Source organism: Chrysemys picta, chromosome 7, assembly GCF_011386835.1.
Source record: "Chrysemys picta bellii isolate R12L10 chromosome 7, ASM1138683v2, whole genome shotgun sequence".
NCBI lineage: Eukaryota > Metazoa > Chordata > Testudines > Emydidae > Chrysemys > Chrysemys picta.
In genome coordinates, this window is record NC_088797.1 from 119,734,981 (window position 1) to 119,754,532 (window position 19,552).

General features: G+C 39.4%; 1 protein-coding gene across 9 annotated transcripts in view; it reads right to left on the minus strand.

Annotated features, from left to right (window-relative positions):
* The window catches only part of SHOC2 (SHOC2 leucine rich repeat scaffold protein), a 103,565-nt gene that overhangs the window by 14,804 nt on the left and 69,209 nt on the right, over positions 1 to 19,552 (minus strand). For all 9 annotated transcript variants that reach the window (XR_010589332.1, XM_005308154.5, XM_042855229.2 and 6 more), the window contains 3 exons: positions 7,647 to 7,777; positions 4,847 to 5,035; positions 2,558 to 2,680 (listed from right to left, as the gene is read on the minus strand). Coding sequence is in view for 8 of the 9 variants with exons in the window: in XM_005308154.5 (XP_005308211.1) it covers positions 2,558 to 2,680; positions 4,847 to 5,035; positions 7,647 to 7,777 (443 nt within the window). In the remaining variant the exon portion in view is untranslated. The remainder of the gene's footprint in view (positions 1 to 2,557; positions 2,681 to 4,846; positions 5,036 to 7,646; positions 7,778 to 19,552) is intronic.

The window sequence follows — 19,552 nt, forward strand, 5'->3', positions numbered from 1 at the left end:
CCAGGTAGACAGACTGACAGATTTGTGCTAATGGGGCTCCAGCTAGTGCACATTAAAAAGAGCAATGTGGATGCTGCAGCTCCCGTGGAGACTCGGGCAAGTGACCCAATCTCAGACCTGGGGGACTGGGCAGGCTCGAGAGCCCAAGCTGACATCCAAGCCACAACTTCCACACTGCTACTTTTAATGTGCTACCTCAAGACCCGCTAGCACAAGTCTGCCCAACTAGACTGGGAGGCGCGCGCCCTGCTGCAGTGTAGACATACCCTTAGTGACATCACTAAGCTCTGGAGGGGTGTCCGGCTGGCTTTGGATAGTTAAGATCTTCCAGCTAACCCCAATAGGGTCTGGGAATTGATCCTAGCACTGTGCTAGAATTGCTAGATATTTCTCCTTTCCAATCCTACCATGTTATTGTTTTGCGATATTAAAACACACACAAAAGTGAGTAGTTCAACAGTTAATGCAAAATTCTACAACAATGCATCGTTAGGGTTGTATGCAGAATTGTTGGAGCTGTGTCGGTCCTGGATATTAGAGAGACAAGGTGAGGGAGGTAATGTCTTTTATTGGACCAACTTCTGTTGGTGAGAGAGACAAGCTTTCAAGCTTACGCAGAGCTCTTCTTCAGGTCTGAGAAACGTAACCAGGTTAGGGTTGCACAGTTAAAGTCAGGAAATGCCAAAGTTAAGGTTAGCATGTCAATAATAATGTGGTTTTATTGCATATCCTGTGTATTTTAAGGCACATACTAAACAATATGAATAGTAACTTATTAAACTACATATCTAAAAGAAAAACCGAACAGAAAATATTACTGTGACACAGGGCCAGAAAGGGTTACACAATTAGCCGGCTAACTGACCCAGATTCAACCTTTAGAGACATATTAAAGAATATGGTAAATGGTAATTAGGGCCATTTCATGTTAAATAGACTAGAGTTTGAAATGCAAACCTGTACGGTTAGAGAATTAGAGGTAATGCTAAGTACTCCTGTTCTAATTGTAAGTGTTTGCTTATATCTTGTTAGGTGTTAGCCATGTAACCAAACAGTTCCTGTGTATTGCTGAATTCTGTTAATTCAGAGATCAAAAGAAAATGTTAACATTTAAATGAACTGTGAATGTACTGATATCACTGTCAATTTCTCTTCGAAGTATGTAGCAAATTACCTGTAAATAAAGGGAGATAGGCATTGCCTTACGTTAATCCAGGTAGCTAATTATCGTTGATGGTTAGGAAATAGGTGGTTTACTTCAAAGATAGGATAATTGCCAACTGTTCACCCAAGTACTGCATGGTGTCAAGAGGCTGCCTGGGAACTGTTTAAAGGGCTCTTGGAACCTGATCCTTTCATCTCAGATGTGCTTAAGCTTCATCAGGGGAAGAAGTTTGAGTCACAAAACTGAGGTCTCCAATCCCATCTGGATCACCCTGATATTGGACATTGGACTAAAACTACGGACTAATTCTGAAAGAACTCTTTGCAACTCTAAAGTTCACCATATCTACTATGAAACTGATCTAAAAACTCTTAGTCTGTATGTATGTATAATGATCTTTTAACCAATACACTCTTCTTTTTTAATAAGCTTGAGATTATTTAATAAGAATTGGCTGTAAGCATGTATTTCGGTAAGATCTGAAATATTCAGTGACCTGGAGGGTAACGTGTCTGATCCTATGGGATTGGTAGAACTTTTTATATGAACAACAAGATTTTCAGTAATCCTCTTCATATCTGACTTGCCAGTCTGGGAAGAAGTCCAAAGCTGGGTTGCTTTATGGGATCTGTGTTTTTGGCTTCTGGGTAACCAGTAAGGTATTGTGGAAGCTGTTTTGTTGCTGGCTTGGTGAATCTAAGTATTAGAATAACCACCAGTTTTGGGGATTGTCTGCTCCATTCTTCGCAGTTTGCCCTAATTGAGCAATCTCAGCATGGTACCCCCGTGACCAGTCCACAATTACCTATGTGCAATGTGGCTGAGTTAAAATTGCTGTAAGAACTTTCACTTTTGCATGAACATTGCATAAGCAGTTCTTTCTGTTTAATTCCCTAGTGTTTCTACTTAGTTGTAAAATTACCTAATTTTACAACATAAATATGCCCTTTCCTATTGGCACTCTAACAATAAAATCTGTTTAATGGGCCAACTTGGTTCCTGGAGTCCATCTATAGAACCTTCTTTTTAATCACTTGGTGGCTGGTTTCGAGGCCCAGTCCAATGCTTTCTAACTGAACTCAGTCCACTTTGTCATTCTTTTGTTGGAATATTTTGGCCCACTTTGTATGCTGGTCCCTCTGGGTGTTCAGCCCAGTTTTAATTCATTTTATTTTCTGCACTGTACACTTTGTGATGTGGGGTTGTCTATAGATTAATAAATGAAATAGGCACACAGGCTTAACGAAACGAAACATTTAAAAAGCTATTAATGAAAGTCAAACTTATGAAACACTCATATGTTCGGTTAGCACACTTATTATTGGGACATACTTTTTTTTAAGTTCATTTCTGAGGATTTGCTTAGTCAGACGTTCACTGTGTTTCTCTCACCTCAAGGGAAACTAGCCCAGACACATCCTCAGGAATTTTTGTGAGCTGATTAGTGGCTAAATTCAGTTCCACCATGCTGGTCCAAGTCCCAAAGTCCAAGGGGAGCGAGGTTAGCTGATTGTCCTGCAATTTAACAAAGAAAATATGTAGGCTTTGGCATGAAAAAACAGCAAGGTAGCTTGGAGATTAAATAAGATGAAACATTTAGATAAATCAAAAATTTGATTGGTTCTCATATAAACCAATAGAAAAAACTTTGCTAAATGGTTGAATCTTTAAAATGCATTCCCAAAATATAATGAACACTACCCAATCTAGACATGTGGAGCTGGATTTGTATTACCAATGTGATGGACTGAAATGGAAACAACATATTACAAAGGCAATAACTCATGAAATTTCCAAGGTCTCAATAGTTAATTTTGACTTCTTACGCTTTTCAACATTGCGTACTGTTGGATAGGATGTGAACACTTAAGACATGAATAAAAAAAAAAAAAAAAACACAACAAACACCACATCATGTAAAGAACCTAGCAACAATTCTGCTATCCTAAAAATATGGAGGGTGTAAAGTAAACAAAAAAACCCTAATAAAAGGTCAAGTACCATGACAAAACAACTTAAGTGTCAGACATTATTTCAGGATCTGGCCTATGACAGGCAGTTGGAACAGATATCAGCCAGCAGTGCCCACAGGCTCTATGTTTGCTGACATTGGGGTAGTTTTTAAAATAGCAAATACATCCAAATTGCTTATGTAGTAAAAAAACTGGAATGAAGTCAGACACACTCACTATTTAGAGTGCTAGTAATATAATTTGGTCTAGAGTGGACACAGTAAATTCTAAGAAATCAGGCTGTTCAAACTACTGGTTCATGTGTGACATTAAAGAGTGATTGGTACCTTTAGAGAATTTTTTTTCTAATTTAAGGACCCATCTAGATTACAAAAAGGAAGATGTTGCCTCTTTTGTCTGATTTTTCCACATTGCCCTTACACCTGAAAAACTCTTTCCAAATAATGTACCAGACACTATCCTCTCACCATTCAAATCCTTCCCCGGACTAATTTCTGTTGTGAGGTCAACAAAAATTCAGTCATCTAATAATAGATGTATTGGAGGACAGTTAAACATAAGTTTTTACAATAAAATAAAAATTTTAACCCCCTTGAAATGACTAAAACATGCACCAGCCACTTTACTTTTATGTTGCGCCCTCTTCATCTGGTTCAGACTGGAAATAAAGCATAAATTTTTAACAGTGTAAGTAATTAACCATTAAAATAATTTACCAAGGGTTTTAGTGGATTCTCCATCAGTGACAATTTTTAAAACAAGATTGAGTGTTTTTCTAAAAGATCTGCTCTATAAATTATTTTGGGGAAATTCTATTGACCTCTGTTAAACATGAGCTCAGACTAGATAATCACAATGGTCCCTTCTGGCCTCGGTATCTATGAATCTATTTTTGTATTTCAGAATGCAAGCTCTTCAGGGAAGAGACTATCTGACGTAGCTTGAAAGTGCCTTGTACATCGTAGGTGCTGTCACAATTAGTAATAAATAATAATTATCATTTATTGATAAATACATTTTCTATAATGTAATTATATCAAGACATGGGAGGGGCTATTTGTCGAGTTTCAAAAGAGATTGAAAATCTCTGAATGTGTATTCTGTTACATATTAAACTAAACCCACTGTTACACTATTATCCCTCATGGCTATTTTCTCCACCTGTAATCTGTCATCATATGCTTATATTGTGATCTTTAGGGGATGTAAAGCGTCTCTTTAAAAATATACAATATCTAACACAATGGGACATGAGTTCTTCCTGTGGTCTCTGGGCTACCTCAATGCAAAAGTAATAGTAACAACAAGGTCTCGATTTTAGATTTTGCAAAAATAAGCTTTAAAAAGGCAATAGATATTTCTTTCCATGATTCTGTTTTTAATTTAAATAAAATTGTTTTAAAACAAAATATTCCCCTCCAATGTTTGCAATTCAACCATTCAGATTCCTGAACATGCAAAGTACAAACAGCTTCACTGAATTTCACTGTCCAAATGTGAAGGCAATGTGAAAGAGCTAACAGACTAAATAGTGAAAAATGAAATGGATCAGTAACACAGGTAAAGGATGTGTGTCTGTGATATCTGAGTAAGGTGACAAAGTATCCCTTTCATATGCTACAAGTTTATTCTTTGTATCATTAAATTTGTTACAGTTCACAGAATCTGCTGTGGATGTTACAAACAGTGGAGCGTTGCTGTGGCTCACCTTCATGTTCAGCTTACTTAACACTTTAGCTCTAGAGAAAATTCCAAACGGGATTTTGCTGATGCGGTTGTGTTCCATGTTGAGAGAGTAGATTGTGGAGAACTGTGATGGACCACCCACCGGATATGACTGGAAGCAGTTCCTGGCCAATGTTAAACTAGTCAGGTTCACAAGACTCGATAAGAGACCCTGGAAAGGGGGGGAAGAGGGGGAGAGAACCTTGAGCTGTGCATTTAAATTTATTTGAACATATAATTCTTTCACTGTATTGGGTCTCAATAAAAAATAGCTTCCCCCCAGGGCACCCAACAAGATAAGAAAGAGTTGCAATATATAAACGAGTCTTAAGAAAAAGCTCTCTCATCCATACATTCTCATCCACAATCACTAGGAGAGAACTGTATTCCTCTCTTCCCACACATACATGGTGCCAGTATATAAAAGGTACCAACATTTAAAATTTAGACTGTAAGGTCCTTTAGGCAGGAATCTCAGGTTTGTACCGGTCAATAAAGCACCCAGACACACTATTGGCACCATAGAAATAAATAATGAGTGCCAAATTAATGCTGAAATTTCATCTTTCGCTCATTACAATGCCAACCTTAATTCAGCCCTATTTGTTTAGGTACTGCAGGGATTAAAGATTCATGCACGATGTTACATACCAGAAATATTAAAATATCTACAATCACAGACTGAATAGCAGCAAGCTCTCAAAACTTTCAATCAACTTCAAATATCTTTACTTTTCCCGAGTTACAGTTTTAATATTACAATTACAATAAAATTTTTATAGTGTTGTTTCAGGAATGAATTTTTTTTTTTTTAATTAAGGGCCGCTTCACATTCATTATATAATAAACCATCAAATAGCAACTTGCTCTGCTTCATGTCATGGCTCAACAAATTTGCAGGTATTTGAACACAAGAAAAAAAAGTTTTATCTCAGAAAAATCAGTGCAGCAATTTTTTTCCTAACTGTAAACAATAAAACTAAGTTGCAGAGATATTAGTCGTATTAAAATCTCATTGTTATTTAGCACAATCTTTTAAGAGGAAATCCTGCCTTTAGTGATTTTATTATTTAGTTGCAATTTTTGGTTCTGTACTTTGCACTAGTACTTTGGGGTTGCCTAACACCTTATTGTTTTAAACTGACCTTGGAATTTGCAGAGGCTGTTTTTTAAGTCTGGGACTATACATAAACGTTGATAATAATATGTGTATTAGCTGGTGCATATAATTTTTCTAACAGCTCACAAGTAACTAACAATTAAAATGCTTTGGAGGGGAAGATGCAGAGTTTAGTTACACACAGTCTAAAGAAAATAATGCACTCAATATTTATGGAAGCTGTGGGACTGCTGCCTTTCCCAACTTATCCTTTTAAGATACAATATTTATTAGGCATTGCATCATGAGCTCTAGGCTCATTTTGCATTTCAGCAATTTCTTTGCAAATGAATTTTCTTTCTATTGCAGCCAAGAATGCTTAATTTTAAATGGATTACACTACTACATTAACATCTGAGCTACTTCTTTGTCGCAACATATAACTTATTGTTAGACTAACACATTTAGGTAAGGTCGCACTATTTGGTAAGGGAGTTTTTGATTAGGAGTCAACTTATTTTAGGATAAGCAATCAGTTCTCCAGTCAATTGCTTTTCTATGTGTAATCACCATTGTAGTTACTTTCATTACATGCCTGGGTGGGGTGATTCGGCTTTGTTCTTAAAAGCAGCTGAGCAACTTTCTCTCAACCGCATTTTTTTTAAAGCACAAGCCTACCTCAATATTTAATCATCTTTTGTTTCCAGTCAGTTGTTGCTGAATTTAATAATTCAGACAATTATTAATTATTTATACAATTACTGTACTTGGGTGCTTTCAATGGTCCTCTAATTGATGTTCACATCTTTTTCCTTTTTTCCCCTGCATACATGTTCTCTCTTTTCTCATTAGGTAGATTTTAATTATATGATATTTGCAATATAATTTTAGATGTAGTTCTTCGGAGAACAGGTTAGGTAGACTGAACAAAATAGTAGTAATGTTTGGATCACTAACTGAAACAAAGCAGAATAAACTCTGTGCATTTTATCATGAAACCTAAAACTCTCACAAGTTCTACAGGGTTGAGGAGGGTGGAGTATCCTGTGACTTGGCTGAGGCAGGAGGGAACAGCATAGGACTAGCAAGTGCAATAGCAGAGGCAGGAAGCAAGACAGCTTGCCCCTGCACTGTCATAACTACCACAGGATTCTGCAGATTTTTACCTTTTGTAGCTAGTGGGTGGTGTGCTACCCAACTGAGGGATGCACTGGTAGCGAAACATTGTTGTAAATTGCAAACTCCTACATTACATGATTATGGAAATGTTAACATTAAGCAGCTATGACAAACATAGGGGCTTTTTGTCCACCTGTTTATCAAAACAGAACAGTCCTGTTTCAGTTGGAAGTGGACAGAGAGATCCCTCTTAGTTTTCTGTCTCCTTTCCCCCTTAGCATCTGCAACAGGAACCTCACGTCCAGCTAAAATGATGGGCCCCTGGCTTCGTCGTTTAATTGTGTCATAAGAACATTTAGAAAATGGATAAAATGAGTTAGTGTCTTGTTGCCTGACGATTCGTCAATTGAATTACTGTCTAACTGGTTAGATATACATGTCAATGTGGCAGGCTCGTTCCTTAAAGCTTTTCATGTAAAAATCAATCTGCAATATTTTGATGTGCTCACAAAACTAAAAAAATCTATTACGTTTTTCCCCCAAGTGAACACCTTGTGCCTCTCACCTCTGGTAAAGTAGAAATGTTGTTGTTCTCCAAATTCAGTTCATCAAGTTCACTACATTTTGCTAAAGACTTGGGGATTGCCGACAGTCTATTGTACCTTAGGCCAAGACGACTTAGACTGGACAAATTTCCTACAAATGCAAAACAAAGTGTTATTAATATATGTCATTTAGGGGTTAGGGCACAGGACTGAGAGTACGGAATCTTGTTCTATTTCTGATTCTTCCACTGTGTGCGCTTAGTCAAGAAACAACCTCTCTGAGGCTCAAGTTTCCCATCTGTAAAATGGAATTACCACACCCTTCACCAGGGCACTGAAAGTATTAGCTGATGTTCACAAAGTACTCTATTTTCAGATCCTTAGATGAAATATGCAATAGAAGCATAATATACATATGTTTTTCTATAAGTTTCACAACAGAGACACACACTGAGCAATCAACAAGTCAATTTTTTAGATGTTCCTCCATTCTGGTCTTTTCACCAGGAAGTCCAGCTTTTACCTGAAGTTTTCCAGTTTTTCCCAAAATAACTTATCCAAAATTACAGTATTTTTACTATACGCAGTGTTGTAGTCATTTTACTACATTATTATTACAAACTATTACAGTGGTACACAAAACATGATTAAATGTAATGAGATGAAGTTAAGTCAAAGGAAAGGGAGGCTGAACATCAGGGAAAGTATAACCAACAGTGAGATCTGTTAGCTGGGGAATAGTTTCCCCATGGAACATGGTGAAAGCCCCATTGCCTTGAACTTTTGAAACCAGACTGGACAAAGTGTATTATAAGGACCCCTCCCTGTATCATTAAGGGGATAGACTGAATGATCTAATAGGTCTTTCCCATCTGTAATCTGTAATAGGTCTTTCCCATCTGTAATCTCTGATTCAGCATAGTTTCTATAGAGACTTTCTGATGAGTGTCTTAATAAGGCAGGAGACACTCAGTGCAGTAGAAATATCTGCCCTGCAGATATTGAGCTTAAGTCCCAAAGAACCAGAGGGCACGTCTGCAATGGATATCTCTGGCATTTTGCCCAAGAGCATGGGAAAGTGTTTAATTTATTGCCGATGAAGACAAAGCAAAAATTAGGGAAATGAAAGGAACAGTGGCTGAGCTGGTGGCACATGTTTATAATTATTACTATTACAACTAAAATTGTTAACTACATGCAAAGTTAGTATGTCCTAACTTCATTTATAACATAAAATATAGGAAACATCTCATTTCATTGTGCCCATATTCACAAAGATCTTCAGGGTGAAACATTCTAGGGATGAGTCAAAACATTCTAACAGCACTTCTCAGAAATGAAATAGCATTTAACAATCTAGTCTATAAATGAACAACAGGCAAACATCACACAAAACGTAAAAATCCATCACTTGTTCTTTGCTCTCCGACATGCTTCTTGAATCCTGAGTTATGTCATCAGGCACTATGCAATATGAAGTAGCAGAGTAAAGGATATACATTGCCAACTGTTGTTTAGCAATACAAATGTAGGCTATGTCAATGACAAGATTGTAAACACAAAGTGTACTATGTCTAATCACACCAGCAATTTGGGAAAAAATGGAACCTCAAAGCAGCTGCTGTCAGAGGGTCAGAATTATATACACCTCTATCCCGATATAACGCGACCCGATATAACATGAATTCGGAAATAACGCGGTAAAGCAGTGCTCCGGGAGGGTGGGGGGGAAGACTGCACACTCCAGCAGATCAAAGCAAGTTCGATATAACGCGGTTTCACCTGTAACGCGGTAAGATTTTTTGGCTCCCAAGGACAGCATTATATCAGGGTAGAGATGTAGTATTTTCCAGAAAATAAGGTACATTGGAAAATAATTTTTAAATTATCATAAGTATAAATACCACCTCTCAAACCACCTCCACATCTCATCTTTGTTTCTACCCCTTTCCATTAATCTCTCTCCTCCTAATGAAAGAGGCTTACTAGTGGCTGCAATACATCATACACTAGTACTGAGCCTGCCCTGCACAATATGCCTACTGCATCAGCAGTAAGTGTCAAACCATAAGTGGTTCTTATAGCATTTGCACCAGTCTGCTAAAGCTTTTTTCAATCCAAGCAGGTTGATAACAGACCTTAAACATCACATTTTTATTACTATCTTCCCCCCCTCCTCCCTTTCATTTCCATTCCAAAAATTAATTCAGCAGCAGATCGCATGAATGGCTGGAGTTATGGGGCTTGACTTTCAGAGATGTTGAGCATGCAGAGCTCCCATCAACTAAAACTGCAGTTGTGGGTGCTCAGAACCTCTGAAAATAAGGTCCTAATGCTTTGCACACCTATTTTAGCATTTTTACCATGCTCATTGAGACAGTCTCTAAACTCATACTAGAATTGAAGTGGGATTGGGGAGCAACTTGTCCACAAGAGAAATTTCTTCCCAACTCCCCTCAATTAGTGTCTGACTTGTGTTTGGAGTATGAGGGTTTATATCCCTTCTAAAGACAAAATTGGGAGTAAGACTGCAGACAGGCTAACATCTGACGTGATCACTAACAATAGGCAAACCAAAAACAGCATGTGTCCACTTGATTTATTTGGCATGAGTATGTAAAACGGACAGCAACTATAGAACGATTAGGTTCACATTCAGTTGTATTTTTGTCATTAGAACTATACCTCAACAATTCTTCTAGGCATGACCCTGCCGATGTGCAGGCAGAATGTCTCAAAGGAGAGCAGCATTAGATATTTATGAGCATGTCAGTTTGGCATCAAACTGAAGAGAAGTATTAGATAGGAAAAGCAGCAAGCTAGCAATAAACAAGTAAAGATACCTCCAACTCCTCTCCACGGCAAATGTCTTTTAATGATATTTATACTCCCAATTTTGTGATTCTTTGATACAACTTTTGTTAAGCATGATTTGCAAGCCATGTTAAGCCTCAGCTTATTTTTCTTCTAATGGAAGATGCCGACCCTAACAAAACCCCTGCAAAATTATTTTTCTTAACTTTCTTCATGCAAGATTCAGATTGCCTTGGGGAAAATCAGATTTTAGACATCCACCTTTGTACCAGTTATTTCAGTTCTGTTTTACGAAATGCAAATTTGGTCAATATTAGAGCATTACATTCTTCTTAGCAGGCTCCACTCCTTTTCAGGAGATGTACCTTTCATGGGGTCCTAGTTTTGCAGCAGCTGAAGCACAGAATTCCCAACCACTTCATTAGGGTGGCTAGAAAACCAGGTACTACATGCTTCACAAAGATAATTTATACAAAACTGAATTTAAAAACTGCTTGGGAGAACACAGAAAAAATTCCACAAATTATTTCAATTCAATGCATGTTACTATAAACAGAAATCTAAATAGGTTATTATAAAATAAATTCTCTGTTAAGGACATTTTCAGATGCTTAGAGGGGAAAAAAGATTGATTGCTGCTGTCCGCCAATTGCTATGAGGGAAGGACCAAAAAGAACGAAGAAATGCACACATGCAGAAATATTACTGATCTGCAGAAAGACCATTTAAGGGTGGTTTTTCCATTTCTCCCATATTATCAGTTTCTCTTTGAGAGAGGAGAAAATACCTCTTCTACTCAGAATATTTCAAAATCTGAAGAGATATGGTCTAGCAGTCTCAACACAGAACTAGGAACTCCTGAATTTACTTCCAGCTCTACTACTGACTCTAAGGGACTGAGTAAGGTCCCTCTTTACGGCAGCTTCACCACACTCCCCTCTCCCCTACCTTCAGTTATTTTAAGCCCTTTGAGACTCTTCAGTGAAGAGTACTATGGAAGTGTAAAGCATTACAACAAAATGGGTAATGATTACTCTGCACTATGTAATTTAATGCATTATAGGTTAGCTTGCGATCCAGCTGGAATTTTTTTTAATGTTATGGAAGCACTCAGACCAAAATAAAATAAAATAAGTTCACCGGAACTAGTGGCTTTCGTATAATTATATTAAAATACAAAGCTTTTTACATTTATAAAACTTGTGCATTAAAAAGTCTTTCCATTATAGTTCTCTCCCCTTTTATGATTTATTTGTTATCAGAGGATTTAAAGCCTTCAGCAGTTTGTAATAGATAATTGCAACAATACATCACAGAGAACATTGAAGTCTATTAAACAAAATTGTTAAGGGGGCACATTACAAATTCTGCAATTTTTATAGACATTTTGCACCAAATTTTGATATCACTCTAAGTAGTCTTGTGTTAGAATGTGTATTTGCATTATTATGCATTGTTACCTTGTCCTAGTTCACTCATAGATCATTTTCTACTGAGTGTTTATTGCTATCACATGTATGAAAGGGCAACTGATGCCATCTTTAACATAATAGGGAATTGTGGGCACAGATTAAATCAAACTGCATGGCATTTTTCAGATGATGTCTGAAAAAACTACAAAAAAATGTAGTATGCTTCTTAATATGACATCTGGACTTAATTCAGTGAACAAAATGTGAGGTTGCAGCATGGAAGAAAAGGAACACAGGTTCAGTCAATATAAGATGCTACAATTGAATACAAAACCTAAAGCAGACAAGACTAAGTGTTTCTAAAAAGTTGAGAAATGGTGTTTAGCACCTTCTAGCAGAGGTTGGGTAGTCTTATAGGCAACCGTCAATCCACTTGATCATGGTGAAGTGTAAAGGGTCTAGTCAGGTTTCTGATGAATAAAAAGGTAGCCTAACGCATACATAGGCTACAGTACTTTGTTTAAAAATGGTTAAGATGTTCCTAGTCAAGGTTAGGCACACTGTGTAGTTTAGAAGCTGCCTAAAGCTTACTTACTCTGTAGATATCAGACTTTAGTCTTTGCAGATGTCAATCAGGCACCATCCACAATCACTAAATTTTACTTCAAGGAATACAGCAAAAGGCTACTCTTGCCCATATTTTTAAGCCAATGACATAGACCAAATAATCTTAATTTTGAAATAAGGAAGGAAGAGGGCAAACCCATGAACTGATCACCAGTTTATAACTTTCATTAATGACTGCTACCGTCAAAGTGTGTGCACATGCAGTGGATATCAGCAAGCTGCTCACAAATAATTAAGCACCCCAAAATTGGACTCGCATTTTGTGTTTCATTTTTACAATGTTGGCAGGCATAAAACATTGGCACACACTTCTGGAATGTTTTCTCAGCTGTGAAAGCTAGACTTGATTTGTGGTTCAATCATTCAGGCTTTGAACACAGAATCATAGGACTGGAAGGAACTTCGAGAGGTCATCTAGTCCAGTCCCCTGCACTCATGGCAGGACTAAGTATTAACTAGATCATCCCTGACAGGTTTTTGTCTAACCTGCTCTTAAAAATCTCTAATGATGGAGATTCCTCAACCTCCCTAGGCAATTTATTCCAGTGCTTAACCACCCTGACAGTTAGGAAGTTTTTCCTAATGTCCAACCTAAACCTCCCTTGCTGCAAGGCATCAACATGTATGCAGCCATATCAGACTTGCTTTTCTTCATTGTGTCTTGTTCCTTCAGATCTTTCTTGCTTCATCTGATGCCTCCTCCTTGCATGAATAAAATAATCTATTGTCGGTTTTCTTTATACTGTAAAAAAATACTTTTAAAAATGCTGAGTCACAGCTTAGATTCCTATATCCATAAATATCATCTGATGGTACCTACCACTGACTAAAAAAATAATCCTATCCCAAACCTACCAGGATGAATGAGGGCACATCTACACTACGAAATTAGGTCCATTTTACAGAAGTCTATCTTTACCAACCCATTTTATACAGTTGATCGTGCATGTCACCACTAAGCGCATTAGGTTGGCGGAGTGCGTTCTCAATACCGTGGCTAGCATCGACTCACAGAGTGGTGCACCGTGGGTAGCTATCCCACAGTCCCCGCGGCCCACTGGAATCCTGGGTTAAGCTCCCAATACCTGATGGGGCAAAAACATTGCAGGTGGTTTGGGGTACATGTCGTCAGTCTCCCCTCTTCCCTCCCTCCTTGGGAGCAACGGCAAACAATAATTTTGCGCCTTTTTTCCTGGGTTATCCGTGCAGACGCCATAGCACGGCAATCATGGAGGCCGCTCAGCTGTACACTGCTTTTGTGAGCATTACAAACACCTTGTGCATTATCCTGCCGCCAGCACGAGGAAGACTGTGAGGAGGACAAGGACACAGACATTCCTGAAAGCACGGGATGTGGCAATTGAGATATCATGGTGCTATTGGGGCATGTTGCTACAGTGAAATGCCGATTCTGCGCCCGGCAAAGAAGTGCAGACTGGTGGGACCGCATAGTGTTGCAGGTATGGGATGATTCTCAATGTCTGCAAACTTTTGCATGCATAAGGCCACTTTCATGGAACTTTGAGAGTTGCTTTTCCCCGCCCTGAAGCACGGGAATACTAAGTTGAGACCTGCCCTGACAGTTGAGAAGCGAGTGGCAATAGCCCTGTGGAAGCTTGCAACACCTGACTGATACCGGTCAGTCGAGAATCAATTCGGAGTTGGCAAATCTACCGTGGGGGCTGCTGTGACCCAAGGACAATCAATACCCTTATGCTAAGAAGGGTAGTGAGTCTGCGAAATATGCAGGTCACAGTGGATGGCTTTGCTGCAATGAGGTTCCCTAACTGGGGTGGGGCGATAGATGGAACGCATATACCTATCTTGGCACCGGACCACCTTGCCAAAGAGTACATAAACCACAAGGGGTACTTCTCAATGGTGTTGCAAGCACTGGTGGATCACAAGGGCCGTTTCACCGACATCAATGTGGGATGGTTAGGAAGGGTACATGATGCTCGCATCTTTCAGAACTCTGGGCTGTTCGGAAAGCTGCAAGAAGGGACTTTCTTCCCAGACCGGAAAATTACCATTAGGGATGGTGAAATGCCAATAGTTATCCTTGGGGACCCAGCCTACCCCTTGCTCCCATGGCTCATGAAGCCATACACAGGCAGCCTGGACAGCAGTAAGGAGCAGTTCAACTATGGCTGAGCAAGTGCAGAATGGTGCCTTTGGGCATTTAAAAGGGCGCTGGCGCAGTTTGTTGAGTAGGTTAGCAAACCTACAAAAGCAATATTCCCATGGTTATTGCTGCTTGCTGTGTGCTCCACAATATCTGTGAGAGTAAGGGGGAAACGTTTATGGTGGGGTGGGATGTTGAGGCAGATCGCCTGGCAGACAATTTTAAACAGCCAGACACCAGAGCAATTGGAAGAGCACACCGAGGTATGCTGTGCATCAGAGAGGCTTTGAAAAACAGTTTCATGACTGACCAGGCTACGGTGTGACAGTTGTGTGTGTTTGTCCTTGACGCAAAACCGTCATCTTTGGTGAATGTACTTCCTTGTAAGCCAATCTCCCTCCCCTCTTCGACCGCAGCTGGCAAAGGAAATAAAGTCCCTATTGTTCTGAATCCATTCATTCTTTATTTATTTAAAAAAAACCTGAGATCACTGGCAATGCTGACTAGTAAAAGGAAGCCCAGGTGTACGAAAGGTTTGATAACAGAGTGGGGGAGGAGAGGAAAGGACAAGACCACATTGCTTATTGTAGCCACACTACAAATCAAAGGTGTTTGAATGACAATCTTCTGTTGCTTCGGCCATCCCCTGGAGTTGAGTGACAGGGTGCCCGGAGCCTCCCCCCACCGCGTTCTTGGGCATCTGGGTGAGGAGGATATGGAACTTGGCGAGGAGGGCAGGTGGTTCAACAATGGCTGCAGTGGGGGTCTGTAGTCTAGTTGCCTTTCCTGCAGCTCCACCAGACACCTCATCATGTCCGTTTGATCCCCCATTAGCCTCAGCATCTCCTCCTGCATATTACGATCACGGTCACTGTATGTTTTTCTGGCCTCTGCCACTGAATGCCTCCATGCATTCAGCTGTGCCCTATCAGTGCGGGAGAATTGCATGAGCTCTGAAAACATGTCATTGCGAGTGCATTTTTTTCGCCTTCTAATCTGCGATAACCTCAGGGATGGAGTTGATGCAGGGAGCACAGAAACATTTGTAGCTGCAGGGGAAAAAAAGGGAGAGTTCACTTTACAGAAGATACATTTCTGAGAACAAAAGGGACACTCTTTCACAGTTAATCAAGCAATTCATAGCAGACAGCACATGTGTTTTAGGTACAAGGTCGCATTTTGCCTTTAATATTGAGCGCCTGCCGGTATGGTGACACATCACACATGGCTGGGCAACAGAATTCAGTGTGCACGCAGCCATGGTAAGCAAAAGGGTACGTGGGGTTGGCTTCTTCCGGTTCATAACGTGTGGGAATGGTTTCAAACTGCAGCGCCCTCCTTTCCCATAGCAACCAAAGTTGGTTGTGTTTGCCATTTAAAAGGAGGGGCTGCGTTTAAAAGAAGGGGCTGCAGTTGCCATTTAAAAGGAGGGATTGCGGTTTTGGGGTGCAGCACACCCCCGCCCCCCCGCATGGCTATTCTCTGGGATGATCCCTTTTAGCCAAGCGCAAACAGCTCAGCATGCCCAGGGTCTAATGTGTCGGGGATCACCAAACAGAGAGGATTACTGTTCCCTTACAAAACTTGCCCTATTTCAACCAGGTGACCATGAATGATATCACTCTCCTGAGGCTGACACAGAAAGATAAAGACCGAATGTTGCATGAATGTGACCAAAACCCAGGACCATTCATTGTCATGCTTTGGGCTGCAATGATTCCAGACAACTTGCTACTGGCTAGGCGTGGTAAAGTGTCCTACCGTGGAGGACGAAATAAGGCAGCCCTCCCCAGAAACCTTCTGCAAAGGCTTTCGGAGTACCTCCAGGAGAGCTTCATGGAGATGTCCCTGGAGGATTCTCGCTCCATCCCCAAATACAAACAGACTTTTCCATTAGCTGTACTGGCCCTGAATGCATCCCAATTGTTCAGGGCAAATCAAACATTAAACACAATTGCTTTTAACCCCTGAAGTGTCGTTACAAATGTGAACTCACCAGAGGTGCCTTCTCTGCCATCAGGGTCTGGGAACAATAGGCCTTGGGAGGGTATTGGCTCAGGGTGAGGAAAAGGTCCTGGCTGCTGGGGAGAACGGATTCTCCGCTTGCCTGCTGCGCATTCTCCTCCTCCTCTTCCTCATCCATAAAATCCTCATCCGTGTTGCGTGAGACTGCCACCTTGCAGGTGTCCACAGAGAATGTTGGGGAACTGGTAGGGTTCCCCCCTAGAATGGCATGCAGCTGATCATAGAAGTGACATGTCTGGGGCTCTGACCAGGAGCAACTGTTTGCCGCCTTCATCTTTTGGTAGGCTTGCCTGAGTGCCTTAATTTTCACGCGGCACTGCTGTGCATCCCTGGTGTAGCCTCTCTCCACCAGACCCTGTGCGATTTTGGCATATATATTAGCATTTCTTCTGCTGGATCTGAGTTCTGCCTGCACAGATTCTTCTCCCATACAGCAATCGGATCCAGGGTCTCCCATTCACTCCATGCTGGAGCTCGTTTGTGATTCTGCTGAACTCGCCACGCTGACCAAACAGGAAATGAAATTCAGAAGTTCCCAGTGCTTTTCCTGTGTACCTGGCTAGTGCATCAGAGTTGAAACTCACATTGGAGCACTCTGGGATAGCTCCCAGAGGCCAATACCATCGAATTGCACAACGCTGCATCTACACTACTACCAGGAAGGTCGATTTTAGCACTACTCCCCTCATCAGGTAGGAGTACAGCAGTCGATTTTAAGGGCCCTTTAGGTCAGCGGAACAGGGTTGGTTGTGCAGAGCATTCATTATAAAATTGACTAACGCGGCTAAATTTGACCTAATCTCGTAGTGTAGACCAGGCCTGAGTGACCAACATGAATAATATGGGAAATAAAGAATGTTAAAAACATATACACACAAAGCAAATGAAATCCAGAGTTAGTATACCACAGTTAAGACACCAGAAGTCAATCTGATATATACAAAAGATCAGTATGCAAGTATTCACTCTATTTAATTTGTTTGCATTGGGAGATTCCTTTTAGATAAAATATGGAAAGTTTAATTTTTCCATTTCAAAGTTGTGGGTGATGGATCCAATAACAAAATGCTTTAGAATATACATGATGGTGTTCTGCAGCAAATTGTAAAACACAAGCCAGGACTTCTTCCTCTTAGCATTTCAAATGAATTAATAATTATTAAAATTTAGTAAAACCTATTTCATACCCCACAGTGAAGTAATTCAATTTTGTTTCTCTGTATTTTTACTTGGTATTCACTCATCCCTCTTATTTAATCAAGGTGCAACAGGGAGTGTTAGAGGTAAAATCTGAGGTTAAAACTTTAACAGCCTGAAGTAACTTCCAGCAGAATTTCAACTATCTCCCATGCCGATGCCTCTTCCCAAAATATTTGGTTTCATGTGAGTTGCCATTTTAGCACTGGGCTCACATACAATGGAGTAGGGCATGGAGTCTAATTTCAGAACCTCTCTCTTTTTATTCCTGGACCAGTGTTCAGAAATCACACCAGTATCAGAAAATGGAAAATGTGTTCAGCAATGTCTCTTTTGATGCTATTAATTAAAGAATCATTTTGGAGCTACTGCTACTACACTTACAACTCACTATCCTTTGCCTATTAAAAAGGCTGTTGCTCTAAATATTCATAAATATAAGACATATCTGACTATGATCAAACTAAACACATTTTAGAAGAACATGTACAAAACTGTAGAATGATGACAGTAGGTGAGAAAGCTTGTAGATATAGAAAAATAATTTAAAATGATTTCTTACCTGAATTCTAATGTTACCTGTTGAATTTCTCCCTCAGATAACTTTTTTACCTTTTTTAAAAATAAGAAAACTATTAAATTTACATTTAGGGGATTAAACTATTTAAGTTTGCTGAAGAGAAATTATAATTGTAATGTGGTATTTAGTGAACAATTTTAAAAAAATCTTTTAATCCGATGGCCAATTAATTTAAACACTTTACTTCTCTCTGTCTCAAATGTCTACTAAATTGTTCTTTACCTCATTTTATGTCTCTTTTGGATGCTTCCCCCAAGTTAACATTAGCTGTACTGCAAGTTGGCATAAGGCATTTAATAACTAAAAGTAGATAAACTGTATATTTCCCAAATATTTCTTCAGAACAAAACATTGGCTCATATTAAAAAAAAATCACATTGTATCATAACTATTTTAATTTTGACTCTAGACTCTCTCTCTTTTTTGCTTTATGGTACTTGGAAAATGCTAGGCTATTACACAAAGCACATTTTTCTTACAGGAAGTGATCTACATGTAAAGTAATTTACTATTTTCAATCAACAGAAAATACTGATATGACTGCATTAAGCCAATATCTGTAGAACAAGACATTAAGTCATTTCCTGATAACTAATATCTAAATTGCCGTTTGTTATAGTACAAAAGTGCACTTAGAAGAAAGCGTTACTTGAAACAAAACTATACACTTATACACAGTGACTAAATTGGCTTTGCTGCCCTTTTAATCTTGGATGTTGCATAGTTCCTTCCCTACCATGCCTCTCACTCTCCATTACAATTATGCCCTTTCGCTAGCAACTCCTCAACATTCCAGTACAGTCCTATTAATCTGTGAGGAAACATTCCTTTAAAGTTTTCTGTTTTTATTAGAAATCTTACAGCACACCCAGAAAGCTGTCTGAGGTAAGACAAGGCTCAGCTAACTAATCAAGCAGTAAATGCTTCTTACCCAAGAAACACCCAGCAAGGAAACACAAAACTTGACAAACCTTCCCTCTTATAAACAAAATCGGATTTCATTAAAAGAGGTTTCCTGGGGGGGGAGAGAAGAGAGACAGGCCTAGCAAACTGGAAAGGCAAAATTAATTGTTACAAGAACAGATTGATTCTAAATTAGTTATTTGTGATTAACAGATGTCTTCGGTTAGGTTTTTTGCACTGACT